The 18,519-nt window shown below is 39.5% G+C and overlaps 2 protein-coding genes across 4 annotated transcripts in view; one reads left to right on the top strand and one right to left on the bottom strand.

Moving 5' to 3' along the window:
* The window catches only part of homer2 (homer scaffold protein 2), a 30,780-nt gene extending 21,194 nt beyond the window's left edge, over positions 1-9,586 (bottom strand). Inside the window, exon 1 of the mRNA XM_061034599.1 lies at positions 9,107-9,586. Coding sequence (XP_060890582.1) covers positions 9,107-9,111 — 5 coding nt within the window. The 5' untranslated portion in view covers positions 9,112-9,586. The remainder of the gene's footprint in view (positions 1-9,106) is intronic.
* LOC132971862 (RNA guanine-N7 methyltransferase-activating subunit-like protein) overlaps positions 1-12,373 on the top strand; it is a 31,080-nt gene extending 18,707 nt beyond the window's left edge. Inside the window, exons 1-3 of one of the 3 annotated variants that reach the window (XM_061034632.1) lie at positions 10,098-10,204; positions 10,413-10,583; positions 11,624-12,373. In XM_061034632.1, coding sequence (XP_060890615.1) covers positions 10,417-10,583; positions 11,624-11,837 — 381 coding nt within the window. In that variant the 5' untranslated portion in view covers positions 10,098-10,204; positions 10,413-10,416 and the 3' untranslated portion in view covers positions 11,838-12,373. Of the gene's footprint in view, positions 1-10,097; positions 10,205-10,412; positions 10,584-11,623 lie in introns of those variants that run through there. The other 2 variants (XM_061034639.1, XM_061034645.1) reach the window with 2 other exon arrangements.
* The last annotated feature ends 6,146 nt before the right edge of the window (positions 12,374-18,519 follow it).

The raw sequence follows: 18,519 nt of genomic DNA on the forward strand, positions 1-18,519 counted from the left end.
ACCCTACACTTACTCTTCACTATTCTGATTCGGTGTGGATTATGCAGCTGAAAATAACCTTAATTCATAACGTAAATAACTGGGAAAGATTGGAAAGGCTGACATGTTTAATCCAATTTGACCCCACTTTTTCCAGCTGTCCCTAATCATCATAGAGGAAAAAATTATGTACAAACAGTTTCATCCACCTTTCTCACTTTACCAGATTCAACTTTAAGAGCCATGTCACCTAGTCCAAGATTATTAGACGTATACTGTTGAAGTGAGGCATGTAGTAAAAATAGTACCCACACCTGTACACCCAATTTCAAGCATGACCTGCACTTGACTTTGCAAGTAAACCCCCTGTTGAGTGTGAGGAAGAAAACAGTCTAACTTCCGTTTAATAGCAGTGCTCCACGGGTAATGATTCCAGTAGGTTCAAAATTAGCCACCATAATTTCTCACTTCAAAAGGGCGAGTGCAAGTGGTTGAGATGCTCTTCTACAAAGTTCCAAGAGTGAGACGTAATTAAAGTGTTTTGGCTGGATGAGAGGGGTCAGAGGGCACCTCAAGAGCCTCATAATGGAGGCAGAAGGAGAATGTGGGGGAGATAAATGGAGAGTAGCTCGAATGTGGCTTTCAGACATGCCAAAGTCAACAAGGAGCACACTGCTTGGTAAAGATGGTAAATCGCCGTTCTGGTTTTGAATCTGTCTCAATGAAACCATCATAGCGTTGTTGGCACGTTTCGACGCTTTTTGGTGCTTGATTAAGTAGAATCTCTCTCTAGTTGTCCCTCTCTCACTCTGAAGGCGCTTTGAAGATTACTAACAGTGCAGAATTGGGTGAACAGTGTGGGAGGCACTACTTTTTTTTAAATGTAATTTATTTGTTCGTATTCATTCTTTTTCACTTCTGATTAATTTGATTCTGGCAGGCTCAAGCTAAGGGCTCCAGATCAGCAAAGCGATCACTACAGTAACTGGTCTACAATGCTCATGGTCGAGATCATGCCGCCCAGGAGGGATGATTTCTCAAAAACTTTCTCAACACCTTTTATTTTCATTTAAGCCTCGTGAGCTTCTAATACTTTATAGTTACCTTCTTCCTCCATTTGCTTTCTCTGCCTGACATTTACCGGTCCTTCCTTGAAGGGTTTCAATAATATTTGTGAAATGTGAACGAGGATGCCGAGCATGACCACACTTTGCTTATTATGGCTGAATATTGTTGATGCACTATAAAACCATCAAGGCTATTGAATTATTTTCAGCAAAAGGAATGTGTTTGGGAAAATAAGCCTAAATCCAAATAGAATGAGAATTTGTTTCTTAATGATTCCTAACATTTTAACCAGCTAATGACTGTAGAAGCTAGCAGGGATATAAATGCTAATCTACTCCAAATGTATTTAACAGCTTTGGGTACACATTTTTGTAATGCTTTACTGCAACTGACAACAGCCAGTTAACAAGAGAACATTTAGATTTCTATGAGATCCAGATGAAATAATGTCACAGACAGAAAGGCCGGCAGCCAACAAAAAGCTCATGAGCTAATAAAGCTTTTACTTCCATTGGGATTATAGTTCTCACAGAAATGAAAGCCTAATAAATTCACAGCCCGCTTTAAGCCTAATCTCAGTCTTCATCTGCTTTGGGAACAACAAAACCCATTATACAGATCACTGTTGTTGCTTTACACTCACTCACACACAGACACATGGCCACACACAAACACACACACGCTGACCTTTGCAGTGGCAGTGTCTGGAGCCAGCTCGCACTGGCAGGAAAAGAGAAGCAAAAGGCCAGCGCTGAACACATGGATGCACTCACACAAACTGTCGGTGGAATCCAGTGATCTGCTTTTCCCCAGATAAAAAGCATTAGGCTGATTGATTTACTGGATAAAAAAAAAAAAAAAGAAGACGACGACAACATTTGGGACTTTTTGAGTGCTGAATTCTTTGTCTCAGTGACTGTAGAGCGCTCTGTCCCCCATCTGGTATGTTTTAAATTATTTACAGGTGTGTGAGCTTCCCTGTGTGGGTCTGTGTTGGTGGGGGCAGGTATGAGTTAGTCCGCTGTGTCGGTGCCTACATACACCTACACACCCACTATAGGCCCATCCACGCTCATGACGAAGCCATCGAGAAATAAACCAGCAAAAGAATAATAAAAAACAGAGGACTGAGTCAAACTGTATTATCTCAAATCGATATCGCTATAAAGGCAGCACACAAAATCAAATATCCAACATCTATTATGCCAGGAGAGGCACATTACATTTCACGTAATGTACAGTATATGGAGCTGTGATATTATAAGTGATGCATGACTAAACCAGCCTGCCTCTTGTTCTCTTAAATCCTCTGAAATGTTAGCCTACACATTGCTCAAGTGTGCCGAGGATGGGATTATCCTCCTGCTTGAAAAAAGACGTAAAATAAAAAAAGCGTGCGCAACAACAGCAGAGTCGAGGGGTTGTAGTCAAATTACATTCGAGTTTTGCTACACCTGTGGAATTCAGGCTTCTCTTTTTTTGTTCAGTGAGAGGGAGAACAGCCTTGTCCAGATTCCTGAGCACTGGAATCCAGTCTGGTCTCATTCCCCAAACAAAATGTCCTCATCCATCCCAGTCATTTGGCGATCTGAGGTCAAACGCTCAAACAGGGTTTGTAACCTGTTAAACATAAATCTGCAGCATGCACATAATGTGACTTGACCAGTGTCAGGAATCATCCAACACACTTAAGGCATCACTGCACGAAGACAGATAAGTGATCAAGGGTTCCAACAATGTTGTAATACTTGAAATATCAAGAGAGAAATAGGATACTTTTATGGAAATCTCCAAAACATTGTTCCATTTAAAATAAGTTGAGGACTAGACCATACTTTGTGTCATATTGATGTCAACTCTTCCTCATTTTTATTTATTGATTTATTTGTTAGGGACAGTGCATATTAATGAACAGCTGTAACAATTACAGCTGTAAAAATTTTAGCAGAAGTGCTAGTTTCCATCTGTTGTCCCTAGGCAGGTAAGAGAAAGACAAATTACAAATAAAATACAAATACAAATACAAAGGCACAAGTGACACAAGACAATAATAGAGGTTAAATGTTAAAAGTGGTCACAGACTTGGTTTTCTTTTAGCCACTGTTTGAGGTGTGTTTTGAAGGATGCATATGTTTGTGAGTCTCTTATTGTGAGTGGGAGAATATTCCAATATTTAGTTCCTTTGACTGACAGAACAGTCTCATTGGTCTGCAGAAAAAAAGCTTCAACACACAGCGTCCAGGTTTGACTCCATGTCTGGAGCATGAAATGGCCTGAGGATGAATAAACCAGTCATCTGTACATCCAGGTACTTCTGGCTACAGACCCACAGGCCAGGTAAAATGAATGAGCCCAACACCATAATAGGATCTCTTCATTAGTGAGACAACATCTCTCTGAGAGTGGGATTTCATTGGGTCATTGGCCTGTTTAGAAATATGTGCTGCCCTCTTGAACTCTCCAGTCAGCCAGAACAATAAACCTGAGCCAACATAATGATGATGCATCACGTTATTTTCAGTAACCTGCTGAAACAGTGTGTGAAAGCAAACAGTCTTTTTAACAAAGCAAACAGCTTTGGGAGAATTTCAAGTATGATGTTCATACTGAACAGAAGTACATTATGTTGCCTGTAGGCATCAAACATTACTGTACCTCTTCAGGCTCTGTTGTGTCCAATTTTCAAAAGGTCAGGTTCTCTAAAATCAGACATGCACTCGAGCAGGACATTCACGAGGTTACATCAATTACTTTAAAAGATCCAGTTTCTCTCTACGTGTTGTTTTTAAGTTTATCTTCTCCAGAATGTCTGGCCTTTAAATCTAAAGCTAGCCCTCTGATGCACACCACTCTTTCACCAGTTGTCCTCAGCATGAAGAGGTTGTGAGTGTAGATCAAGGGGAGATAGATGTGCTTCAAGACCCTTTTCAGATTTTATTTTGCTTTTGACGTGGTAAAAAAAACATGCTTCACTTAATATCAATCTTAGCAGAGAAATTTTACACAATTTAAAAATGTTCTTAAATAAAATTTCATATCTTTAAATGACTAACAGAATACGTTTAAATTGCTGTCTTTGAACCTAAGTGCTCTGTCTTCTCAAAGGATTTTAGTGACAAAAGCTGCATTAGTCACTTGTCAAATATCTACAGTGCAGAGGGGAATACTGACACTTATCCTTCCTCACTTTCTGTGGAGGCGCTGACAACAATACCTTTCAATTGGCTTTTCTGCAGCACAGAGCAACAAAAGAACATCTTCTCCCAAATCTGTCAGAGAGGGAAAATAAGAAACGCATATCTAGGTCGCAAGGTGCACCGATCTAATGACTCGGGTAGTTTGAGAGCAGCAGATTAGGAGCAAATGTGTTGTGAAGATCCAAAACAGGACTCAATCGTGAACACAAGAAACTGAATTCAATTACTTGAATTCTCATTAGCCGCTTTAATCCTACAGAATGACTCTCGGTCATTTAACCTGCGAGGACAGCCAGAGAGCAGTGTCGCCTTATTAGTGAGAGCTTTGTCACAGTAAAGTAGGTAGGAGTGGAAAGCTCTGCATGATTATACCTGCAACTTCACCTGGGCTTTGCAGTATCAAACAAGGTGCTCTACTAATGATGTCAAGAGGTTAAAGAAGGGCAAGTTACAGACACTGTACCAGGCAATGAGTGAAACAAACTGAATGATTTGCAGAAGAAAATAAATTCAGCTGGAAAGGTCTTATTTCATAACTAGTCTTTTTTCCCCCCCTATTTGGCCATTTCAAAATACTTCTTACACACCACAAAGTCTAATTTGAAAGGTGTATTTCATCATTAACACAATATCTAAAGTCAGGGCTGAAATTAGTTGTTTAAAGTGAGGCAGGCGACAGTGAAAGTTTTTTTTTTTTAGTTTGGCTCAAATATAATCACTTCAGCTATTTGATGCACTTTATTTAATTTAATGTTTTACATGACAAGTGGTTAAAACAATTGAATGACCGACAAGATGGGATTCATCATTTCAGAAAACAACATCCTCATTTCACCAAATGTTTTGGTTGTGAATGCCTAGTCTGAAAAAAAAGGACTTTATATTGAGTTCATAGAACTTTTGATTGGATCTGATTGGACTAAAGCAGCTATGTCTTTAGTAGCCTGTGGACCCCTAAAATGTTCACGAGGGGTTATGATGAACGTTCACAGAAGTGTTTTTATTTCTAAATCGATTCATTTGTCAAATATTTCTAAGACCCATAAAACAAAATATACTTCATACCAGAAGAAAAAGATGAGATTGAAATCCATTTTTTCAGAAATATATTTAACATACACTATCTTTTTAATGCACTGGAACTTTTCTGTGGAACCACTGGGCCTAGCAATAACTGCTGCATGATTTCATTGTGTAATCTAAATTTTGAATACATTGGTTAAACGCTGCATATTTACCTTTGTTCAGCCTTTACATTTTTCATTATTTTCAATATGTCTTCATCAAAGGTCACCTTCATTGATACTTTCTATGTTTCCACATCACAGGACACTGAACATACCTCATGCCAGTAAAGCTCATTAAACAGGTATAGGGGACAGATACAACAAAGGCAGCCAGCCAGATTCAAACCAGCAACCACAGCAGGTCCTCCTCCATCACACTGAGGCAGTATGATACAGGGTCCAACTTAATCTGAGCGCTGGGAGAAAAGGGAAGTGAGGAAGTCTCCGCAGAAGCACAGCATGGCAGCAGATGGCCTCCTAGGCCTCAACCATCTGGTGAGGAGATGTCCAATCCGCCGTCAGTCTATCCCCTTTCATTTACCCATGATTCTTAAACAGTAAGACCTGCTTCTACTCCCCTAATGCACCTCAACAACCATTACCTCCAGTCTGCAGTCACAGACAGAGAACATAGAATCAGATTAGGCCGACAGCCTCTCTCCTGCCTGGGCAGCAAAGAAACCCACTGCCACGTCACGTCAGTGAGCCTAATCAATGAGTGTTAAGCCTTCAGCGGTCAGTCTCTGGCCAGCCAGATTATAATCCATCCCTGTGTTAGAACTGCTCCGAGCATGGAGTATTTCAAACAGCAATATGTGGATTGCGTTGCATTTGACCGATTCTTCAGTAAAAGGGTTTTTGAGCAGTTTCACCTTCATTAAGGAATCAGTCTAAGGGAGCAGCACTTCTGCTGAAAACTCTACTTAAAAATTAAATGACATCACTTTCTTCACCGTTATCAACATTTCTTAAAACTTCTCTAAATTCAACTACTTTCATTTACCTGCTGGGAAAATGTCTATCACGCATGATGCAGACATACAATATGGGTATAAACGATGTGGAAATGACGTGATCAATGACACACGTGTCAAGGTCAGACGGGCATTGATAGATCACATGATCAGAGATCTGTTGTAGAAAAGATACAAGGGTACTGTTAATGTTTGTGTGTATGTTGCGTGACTTGCACTTAATTTATAACTCCACTGAGGAGTGAAGCGGGGCAAAAGGACACCTGAGAAAAAACAATGATGTATAGTCCCTGCAGTTAAAAACACTCAATCACACACAATCCATTTATAATGATTGTTCAATTAGGACAGGACATCCTGCATCATTACAAAGTGTAATCAGGCAGCATTGTCTCACATTTATGCACGCATGTGGACTCAACCTTGGTTTGACTTTTATTTGAGATAAACTTAGAAATGAAAGTGCTAAAAGGATTTCAAATGAAAAACTTGACAAAAAATAAATAGTCAACCAATATTTTGAGCCATTTTTCAATTTAAAAAAAACTGGCAGCAATTTCTTAATTTTGAGGTTTTTCAATTTAGGATTGACTGCTTCTTTTTATGCTATTCAATAAGAAAGTGAGTGTTTTTATAATATGAAGGGTAGGTTGCTTCACCTTGATGTTAAGAACACTAAAGTTAACTTTTTTTTTATTCAAAAACTTCAGGGACAAAAAAAAAACATAATGCTGATGCATGTTACTTAAAAAAAATAAAAACGATTGCAGCCATAGACTTTATAAAATTAGCAGAAAAAACGTTCTTGGTTGCTACGTTAATAAGTGAACTGTAAAAACATGGATGTACTCTCAGTGATGTCACCAATTGGTTTTGAAGAGCATGAAAACTATTTTTAAAAAGGTTGGTCATCACTGCTTTAGGGTTTGACTATCTGTGTGTGCTACCACATCAACCTGTCAAACAGAATACAGACGTACAACTTGTGGCTTCAAAAAAAATCAAAGATGGCAACATTTTCAAACGTAACGTTGAGATCTCATTAGAGTAGTCCACAAACCATTAAGGGAGGCCACAAAGGCTACTTCTACTTTTTAAAGTTGTCTGTGGTTGCAAATGATTGTTGATTATTTAATCAGTCAATTCAAAGAAAACCGATCACAAATTTACAAATCAATTGATGGATTTCCTTAACCTAAGCAATGTTGAATAACAGAACCTCTTAAATGTCAATATTCGCTTGCTTTACTTTCTTCTGATCATAAATAAATTCAACATTTTGTGATTGTAAGGGTTGTGCCTTTTGGACACAAACACGTTACTTGAAAGAGTCATCTGTTACTTGCAATGGGAATTTATTTTCTACTCGCTGGCATTTCAGATTGAATGACTAACCAAATCATGGTTCAGTTAAGAGCTGGAACAAAAAGTCAATCTAATGAGAATTAGTCATTTGCAATTTTATAAATAGATTGTGATAATTATTTTAGGGAGACATTTACAGTATGTGTCAGTCTCTGACAATTGGCCCGAAGTACTTGTGGTGCGCACTTTTTCACTATCTGACATTTTCATCAGGAACTTTTAACATTTTGTTTAATTAGAAAAAAAAAATGAACATCATTTTCCACCCTAACCAAATCCTAGTGTGTGTCCAGTGGGTTTAAAACCTTAGAGAAAAGCAGTCATGTGATACTATTGGTTGGCATGCACTGAAGCCAGGCAAATGGAAAAAGGAAACTTGTTGCCATGTCTCTGTCAGTAGGTGTGACCACCTGTCGTCGACTGGCTGCTGGTTTGATTGGCCAAGATCATGACAAAACTACTGACTCCCTCTGAGTTTCATACCTGCTGAATGAGTGAGCGAAACTCTCAAGGAGTCATGACTGTTGAACTGGTTTCTTACTCATTAAAAAAAAATCTCAGCTGAGGAAAAAACAAAGCAATATGACGCGTTTGGGTACCTTTTACCTCATTATTAAGCATTCAATTTGTGTGATTATACACACCTTGACTTTTTTTTTTTTTTTTTACAAATGTCAAGGTCTCTTAAAGTTTATAGCAATCACTCAGAGATAGGTTGTTGTTTTTTTTTTTAAAGAAATTGAATTTTTAACAATGCTTTTTAAAGTCAAAAGTCATCCTAACAGAGGTACAAGAGAAAAAAAAAACCTGCAATGTATGTAGATTTGAGGAGAGGTGGTGTGATTGCATAACTATGGCAATGATCCACAGAGTCAACATTCACATCACACTATGGAGGCAAAATAATGTACTGGTGCCCTGTAAACAACTGTGGGAGTACACACTACCTCCAGTCCTGTGGATAATAAACACCCGTACAGACGCAAACACACACTCCCAAAAGTACCATCGCTCATTAGTGGGCTGTGTTGTCTCATATCATAACCCTCTCACACCATAACCCTACACACTGATAAGGAGGAGTATATAGGCCTATTCACATATTTCAAGTATAGCCTACTTAGAAAATCTTCAATACTTCCCTCATTTGAAATTTAGCATTTGCCTTTTTTTAAAATGTATTTATTTATTTATTTTTAAATAGCCTACGGAATATCCCCGTGCTGCCTAATAATGTGGCAATAAAAGAGTACATTGAGGTCCTCCTCAGCTCCCAACACCTTCAGGCATGCATTGGGAAACAACTGAATCAGTAAAAGACATTAAAATCGGAGGATTGTCCTGTTTTAGAGGGGACAGTTGTAGAGATATTTTCACCGCACACTCGCACACCATTTCAGCCAGTGCAGGTGTCATTAGAGCCGCTCTGAAGGGCAGCGCTTTCTGGATTACTTACCCCATTGCCGCGGACTTGAGGAACAACTCGTATTAATGTGAAGGCGCTATCGGCAGCAGCTTGAGTGGGAAATAATTTTTTTTTTAAAGCGCAGGCAAAGTCCACAGTTTATTAGCGAGTCCACAGAGTTAATTCCCCGTCCACCAGCTTCGAGTAAGTCCTCTTGCTGCTGAGAGAGACAACTGATATGTGAGAGCACTTCTTCGTAAACTCGATTCACCGGGTTGTCAAGCTCCAGTCTCACAAAAAAAAAAAAACCCGTTGGTGTCAGGAAGTTTTTTCTCTTTGCTTGTTTGTTTTTCCTCTTTAGACACACAGAACAATTAATCCCACATCGGGTTGACTCCCTCCGCGACGCCTTCAAACAATCGGCGCTGATGAATTAAGTTAATGTTTGCGTTTCACTGCTTGCTCGCTCGCTCGCTCGCTGGCTGGCTGCGCATAGTTTCTTCCTCCCCAATGGGATTGTGTTTCACTGAAGGGCAGCAGCAGCGACACGGAGCGGCTTCCACCTGCTCACGCGTCTGCCAGAGCCACCCACATTTTTTTCCAACCTGTGGTGTGTCTGCGGTTTCAGTCGGGAGTTTTAACCCCAAACTGTGGTCTGAAACCACACAATACATTTAAAAAAAACTAAATAAATTATCAAAATGTAGAAAAGAACCAGTTTGACCCCGATAAACACATGTGTACTTACATGTTTCAACTGATGATGGTTACAGCAGCTGGCACTTTTCTCATTAATTAGACGAAATAACGGAGCATGATAACGTGACGACCATTCCCACTAGGCTAATCAGTTTTTTTCCCCACTTATATGTTTCCAGATCTTGGGGTTTAATGGCATCACGTATCATGAAATTACAAACTTAACCCGTGTGTATATAAATCGTCGGTCGACAGGTTTCTAACTCGCAGGTAAGCCGTCAATCACTTTCAGGTGAGCGCGCCTGCGGAACCTTTAAAGCTTGTTCATTTGTTCCGGGGTTGCGGAGGCTTTTCCGTGATGCACATCGGCGTTCTGCGTTTCTTCCGTCAAGTCTTTTTCTTTGCATGTGTTAATGGTGTAGCTAAAGCTGTATAAATTACGTTGGATAGGTATGTGTGCAAATTAAGTTATACATGTTTAATTAGAATTATAGCGTCTCCCTTGAACTAACGCTAAGCACGTTTAAATGTGTTTATTTTTATTGTTTGGAGGGGGATATATAGCTTGTAGCATAGCAACACAAAGTACTGTAAACACAACCTGCCGTGTGAGCGCTTGTGCTGTAATACTCATTGGACCCGTTTCGTGTGTTTATAGCAGAATGGCTGAGACTACGGATAACCAGAAGACCTTCGAGGAGATGTTTCCCCACAGGTTTTCATCAGAGGACCGTGAATACCAGGAGTATGTCAGCCGTCCTGCCGACCCCCCACCCGTCGTGGAGAACTGGAGGAGCCGGGGAGGAGGCAACAGAGGCCGGGATAACAGGTGACTTATCATTCACTCGTACAAAGTTAAGTCATTGTTCATTAATAATCCTTACTAAGGGAGAGGAATACCAAAGATATAACATGTACAGGCTAAACCAACAGGTATTAAAAGTGTATGCAAATGGTGACTATGATCCATATTGTTTGTTTTTTAAGAATGAGGAACTTCAGATACAGGGGAATAGGTTAGGATCTGAATCTGAGCCACACAACCTCCTCTCCACCAAGGACATCACTCAAAGCCAAATAAACACTGGGAAGGCAGCACAGCATTCACATAAAGGGCAAACCATGAAGAAAGAGAAGGCCACGGTATTAGATTTAAAGTTTACATGTCTCGGATAGGCGCTGTGAATTGTTATGGTATAAATCATACAGACTGTCCTATAGCCATGATATTTAAATGTGCAAGTATGGTAGTAGAATATATGAATCTTGCACATTTCAATTCTACAAATGATAAACTCGTCATGATATAAAGCAACATTTAAAATACAACATTAGAGTAAATAAATAAGAACAATATGACTGAAAGCAAGTCTAAAGAGACTGATCTCTGAACATGCATCTTTAGGTACTTCAATGCTCTTTCATGCTCTGAATTAAGAACCAGATTGTCAACTTTGTCCACTGACATAAAATATTCTAAAACATATAAGAAAACAATTTAAAACTGAATTTGCCCAACAGTTGTAGCTGAGGAGCTGTGTCATTGTGAAGTAAGATGATAATGATGAGTTCAAGAGAAATCTGTTTTTGTTTTTTTATCTGAGCTACATTTACTCTGGATAACCAGATTCCTTGGCCATTTGCAAAAAATGATAACAGCCGCTATTAAAATGAATAATCTGACATCAGTTTGATTTGAGTTTATATTAATCAAAAATGGTCAGCAGAGAGTCTGTTTTAACCAAAGAACCCTTTCATAACTGTGTTTAGTTAGTAACACTGTTAGTTTTTAGTTTAACACGTTTCATCTCATGCGTGTATTTGTGTTTTGTGTTAAAAATTGCAAACTTGATATCGATTTCCATCCAGGTATCAAGATCGACGTGGAGGCCGAGGTTGGGGAGGAGACCGAGGTTGGAGAGGGGGCCATCGTGGACAGCAACACTGGCAAGACAGAGACCGAAGTAGAGACCGAGACCGAGACAGGCACTGGGGCCATGGAAGTGGGCACCAATCAGGCTATCACAGCTCCAACCAGGGATACAACTCCCATCACCAGAGACCACATTATGACCGCTACTGAACTGTGCTTTCTCATGTGTTTTCAGTATTTTTCTTATTGGCAGGATTATAACTTGCATTGCAATACCATAAGTGGTAACTGTTGATGTTTTTTTTCTGTTACTTGGCTGCATTGAAAGGTCTTATCGTGAGACACAGGTTTGATGTATATCGTAACATAAAAACACACAAAAATGTCTATTGTGGGTTAACTAGTCCGTTTCCAGGATTTTTCTGTTTTTTTTTTTTATTGCTCAGTCCTGTAACAATGTCAGATTACCTCATTGCGTTTTTAAGAGCACACTACATTTTCAATACTGGAACTCTCATTTAAACTGGTAACAAAGTGATAAAATTAGGGGTTTTTTTTAAGTTCAGATGGTGCTGCCGGGTGTTCTTTAAACATGTTTTGATATCAGGTTATTAATAATAAGTTAACAGTGAATCTGAATTTCTGGAGAAAAGCTATTTGTAATGTAGTTGTATTTTTCTGTGTCACATCATAATCTACAGATACGTATGAGCTGAGCAGTTATCAATAAACATGTATTTTCTTAACACCGCTGTCTGTTTTGTTGGGAGATGAGGCTTAGAATTAATGTTTAAATGTGTCATTAAGGTTTTTAGCACTTTGTAAAGATGCATCAAATTAAAATGATGAATCCTTTTACAATACTTATTTAGGATTTTAGGCTTTTGAAAATGACTTTATAATACTCTTACTGATAGGACATAGACACTTTATTGTCATTGTATAAAAGAACCAGACAAAACTTTGTTGGCAGCAATCCCATACAGCAACATTACTAATCTGGTCACATTTTTGTAGTTTTGTACCTACAAAAAATATATAGTTGTGTGGGATTGAAAGAGTGGAAAAGTTAATTTTCAGACAAAGTCTGAAATTTGTCTTGCATCACAGTGGCTCCATTTACATCATAAAAATGAAAGTCGATGCAAAATCAAACTTTTTACGTAACATTTGTCACAAAACAAATATCCGGAGGCCTTCAATGTGCTTTAATCTGGATTCAGCTCCACATTCAATTTTAGGATTGACTGTTGTACAGAAGAGTGTTTCAGTCGGCCTTTATTAAAACGTGAGACACTGCATCTCTTCAAATTCAGTGCTCAGAGGGTCAGAGACAATGCTGTTAGCCAGCCTCAACATGTTTTCATTGCTGAGTCCTAGAGTCTCTGGAGTGGTTGGCCCAATGGCGTTAATAAAAGCAGTGCAGCCACTGAGGTTGCAATAGGGCCCTTGGGGTAGGAGGGCCCGTGAAGAAAGCAGGCCTTCTCTATACTAGGTTGCTATCTGACTCAATGACTGTCCATTAAACTAGTTGTCAGACATACAGTACATTTGTGTCCCGAGAAGCACACATTAATATTTTAATGGTGCCATTTTAGACATTGCCTTGAAGAGGCAGACCAATCTCTATCATAGTTTTCTTTTTGAGTGTGTTATTGTCAGTCACAATCTATAACACGTGTGTGTATGTTTGTGCGTGTATGTGTGTGTGTTCACTGTAACTAGCGTGCACTAGGGCCCGTCAAAATGGCTTTCCTATCAGGACTACCTTACACCACTGGGTTGGCCTACAGTGTTTGGACAGACTTTTAATTGGTGGAGCAGTTTAATGTAGTAATGTATATTTTTTAAAACCTAAGGACACCAAAAGTCCTTCACTTGAAACAAAAAGATATATCAATATAGGACCAAAGATATGTATATATATTTAAAGTTAATATTAAGAACTTGCTAAAAGAGTTGCATGAAGACAAATTGTGTTAAATTGTAAGCCAAACAAAGAAACAAACAAGAAAATATTGCAACTCTTTTTAATATATATAACAAGTGTGGGTCCAGTCTTTTTTCCAAGAATATATGACTGCACTTGTTTTCCCGACTACAGGCTTTGAAATCAGGATATTGCTGAAGCCATATTACACAGGTTTGTTTAATGTCAGTCCAATGGATGGCAATTTAAAGCACATGATCTCAACAACTGTAGTGTGAGTGGAAGGGAAAGCAATAAACAGCCTGTAAGAAGACCAATAGTTCACAGAGTGAAAGCAACTGAGGTGTAAATGTGCATCATTAATACATTATTACTACATGCATCATTGGCTATGGTATATGTAGCTCATTGCCTAAAGATGGCAAGACAGCAGATCTCTAATTAGTAACAAAAGTGACTTTGGACACACTGGCCGTTTCCACTGATTCAAAACAATGGTGGAAACATTCGGCATTGTTTTATCACTGCCTGAATGCTGCTTCTATTTATGGCTGTGGAAAAGACGGGGTTAATCGCTCAATTGTACTTCAGCAGTGCAATCAGCTGTGATGGTGAAAGGGGGGGAGAGGAGTGTGTGGGGGATGTGCTGGAACTGGCACACAGTGCTGAAGGCTGTCATCACCACTGTAATCAGTTCAGATTAGAGAAACTTCACCAGAGATCGCTGCGTCTTCACAGAGCGGGGATGTGCTAAGGATAAAACAGTACATCTAAATCAGGGACTTTTGGCAAATAAATAATAATGTAAATGTACTTGACTTGGAAAAGGAATTACATTGGTGTCTAGGCAAAGGTCAAACAAATATTTTATGGTCAAATGAGCATTTTATGGAATACATATTTTGGTTTGCCAGAGTTAATATGAACCTTTCAGTCAATGTTAATCCCCAGCAAGGAGCTAACTGGCCTGTTTTAGCAAATACACTGTAAATAGGGGGAACCAGTTAGCCTACAAAATATGCCTACCAGTCACTCTAAAGCCCAATAAACAACATATTCTGGCTAGTTTGGGTCAGGCAACATTATCACTTTAAGTCACGGCTCTATGAACAGTAGTCTTTTATTATGTTTGTTGGAATGCCTGACTTCAGATATTCACGTTCACCAGAGGATGAAAACTACGGATGTTAGTAACACTTCACCCTAGTGCCGTCTTGAGGTTCAAATTCCTGTGTGTAAGTGTTTTGAAAAGTATCTGATAGATTTTATTGTAATTGGGTATAGACATTCATGTTCTCTATTGAATTACATGACCTCAGCATGTTTTTAGTATTGTCATCCAGAACATGTTAGCATACTGATGTTAGCATAACTGAGCAAATATGACTCTGCTATAAATAAATATGACTCTACAGCCATTGCTGAGACAACTTTGGGCATAAGATGGATTTATTTATTTATTTATTTATTTATTTACGAGACATAACTTGGGTTGGATGACTTTATAGCACCCGGTAAAGCTGCTAAACATGAGACAAAGATGACATCGATAACAATACAGCCTAATGTTGCAATCTGTTATGAATAATATCTGCAGGGATGTACACCCCAGTTCTTGCTCCATCAATCTCTCTTTTTCTCTTCTTTGCTTCATCCATCACCATCCTCTTTGGTTTCTCCGCCTCAGTTTAGCTCTTTTTAGTGTCAGCCGTTGTATCAAGCAGCACGGAGACGGGCTAACTGGCTAGTGCCGTAAAGGCGTACACACTTCTCGTGAGCGAAATGCAAACTTACATAGTGCTTTAAGCAGGGAACAATGGCGTTAATTTGTGTGGACATGGGAGAAAGGCTTTTTTACTGCTGAAAGTTGCTGTACAATTAGATCGACTTAGAAACTACTATTTTGAGATGGAAATGTTACCTTTGTTGCTTTAATGTGACAAACCCCGTTAAAATGTGTTTGTAGAATTAATGAAATTGGTACACAGTAAATAGATATGTGATAAAACAAGAATAAGACACTTTGACACCCTCATTAAATCCTCAAGAGATTGAGCCTGTGTAAAGCTCACCCTTCCACGAAGACTAATCCAGCGGTCAACATGTTAATCGTCTTCTTTGGGTGCCATGTAGCATAAGCAATCTCTTGCTCATACGCTGAACTCATCCTGTTAACTCAGCATAAACATTTGAGTTTCAGGGATGGGATCCTTCTTTATTATAGCTATATTAAAAAGATGAAAGTCTTCATTATTCATTTAGTTAATTATTTATTGAGCTACTTGTCATGAGTGTTATGAGCCTTGAATGCGAGTTCATGAACTTCCAGTGCCCCCTTATAATCAGAACAATTTTGTATTCCTTTGTCATTAATAGGCTGTTAATGCATAGTGCATTTAAGAGAGACGAAAAGAAGGAAAACAATGCAGAGAGCCCGAATGAGGACCAGTGAGAGCCCCCTCGGTCTGGTCTGCCGGGCTGTCAGGCTTCATGTGACCTGTTTGTGACGATGCAATGTGACAGCAACGGAGACAGTGCGCTGGGGGCCATGTCCTTGATGATGAACTCATCCACTACAATCATCACTCTATCTCCCCCCTCAGTCTAAGTGAAAACACACATACACCAATGTGCACAAAACAAAACAAACTGCCGACGAACACAGACCCACACGCACACTCCACATCCCCCAGCCCCTGCAGCACTCGCCGACCTACATCTGGTGTGAGAGAGTGCAGGGGCTAAGGTTGGCCCAGGCCAGCCTGCCCGCCCCTAGCAGACAGTGGGGAGTGCTTATGTAGCGTGTGACGTGTTTGAATGGAGGAGTACACTTGCTCTGCTCTTTCTGTTGAAAAAAAATAAATAAAAGTGCCCCCAGCCTTATAAGGTACAAATCTGTACACAAGTATACCCAGTCACATGAACACACACGTGAAGAATGTGAGCAAGCACTCATCTCTGTGCTGAGCTTAAGAATAGACCCTTTTAATTGCTCCTGCAGATCAGTTTTGATAACATCTTGTCCCCTGTTCATCCAGCTGCGTGCTCTTTAAGTTAATGATGCAGTTGCTCAGGTCATCCATGTTAAGACAGTGGACTGTGCTGCTGCCGAGGGAAGCTTGTTAGTCTGATTATATCTGGTGGTACCTCTGCAGCAAGATGCATTCAGGCTTTAGGTCTCCTCAGTCGTGGAGGAAATACTCCGATGCTTAAGTGAAACTACTAATGACCACATATACAACGACAATAGAACCACAAATAAGCCATAATGTCTCAGCGGCGTGTGATGCTCACTTCACAGTCCTTCACATGTATTTGGTAACTAATTACCTGACACATCTTCGGAATACAGATTGCATAACTCCCACCAGCTGGACAAGTAGGGACACACACATTAAGAGTCACATACACACATACACACATACACACACACACACACATACACACACACACACACACACACACACACACACACACACACACACATACACAAACTCATCCCTGCAGGTTGATGTTGTCAAAGTGGTCTGAACAAAGACAGAGAGCCTAATCTCACATCAGAACATTTTATATCCATGTATTAAAATGGAATAAGGCCAATGAGGATGTGTCATGGTAACTATATGTACAATGAAACAGTTAAGATGAACTACCCTGGCAAATTGCAGGATCAGCTGCACATTAATGTAGAATCAAAAGTAGGCTGGCTGTTCGCCTTCTTGGAATAATAACATTTTGTTTTCAGGAACATCTACCAAAAAAAAAACGATTTTACAGATTGTCTAATGTGGTTTAAATGAACCAGATTGTAAAAATGAATATTTTAGATAGAACAGGACTGGTTGAAGCTTTGAATTAGCTGGAATGTATCTTACAAAGAAACGTAACAGATTACACATTAAAGTCTGCACTACTGCATTTGTTGTGTCTGCAGATGAACCATTACAAGTCTTATAGCCTACCTTGAGTGATGTCACATGAGGCATCATCACCCAATACTTGGCACTTAAGACAAGTGTAAAAAAAAAAAAAATGGAAGTGTGGGGTGTACTGATCTTTCCAGACCTCGGTAGCATGCTCCTGATCTCCGCTTGAAGCTAGCAGCCCAAAGCTACATTAGCTGCTTCTTGCACAACACGCCAAAACTCTGATGAATACATCTTCGGTGGTCCAGTTGCATCATGGGTAATTTGAAGGGCAGGTTTTGACACTTCATTAAAAAAACAATATATCTGGTTTGCTGCATAAGTTTAGAAAATAAATGATTCTCAAATTGTTCATGATGTTCTATGAGCGCTACGTGCTGGAATGGTAAAGTGTTTTTTTAAAGTCATAAATAATACATGATTTGTAAACATTCCTAAAGAACTGTCTTCAGCTAATGCATTTTTAATGACTGTTTTAAGTGTGAATCTTCACATCTGAGTGACTCCTGTACTCCGAGGAAGTTGATATTTTCATTTGAAGACATTCTGCCGCTCTGTCTCACCCATTAGCCACTGCTCACTTAACCCAGTCTGCTGCATTTCAGGAAACTTCCCACATCTTTGATTCACCTCCTCTTACTCTCAAACTTTCTCACCTCTTCAAATCACCTGGTCCTCATTTCACCTCTTTCCTCATTCTCTCCTTACAGTCTTCTGCTGGATTGTTTCGTAGTCATCATTGTGGCTGTCTTCCTGTCATGTTGTACTTTTGACCTGCTGACCTGCCACCTGCCTTTCCCTAATAAACATCTCTGTCCGACCTAATGTTGCTGAATGGGAAACTGTTCCCTGACCATCACTTACTTACATCATACTATCAGTACCTGACTGTGTGCTTACGTTCTATGGCCTTATTTCTAGTCCTGTCCATTACACCCTTAAATTATGGATCATATCCCCAAGGCCAATAGAGTGAAATCAGGGGTTTGGCTTAGATTGTTCTTGTTTGAAAAAAACAGCTTGCTCTTAAGATTCA

This window comes from Labrus mixtus, chromosome 1 (assembly GCF_963584025.1).
Source record: "Labrus mixtus chromosome 1, fLabMix1.1, whole genome shotgun sequence".
In the NCBI taxonomy this organism is placed as follows: domain Eukaryota; kingdom Metazoa; phylum Chordata; class Actinopteri; order Labriformes; family Labridae; genus Labrus; species Labrus mixtus.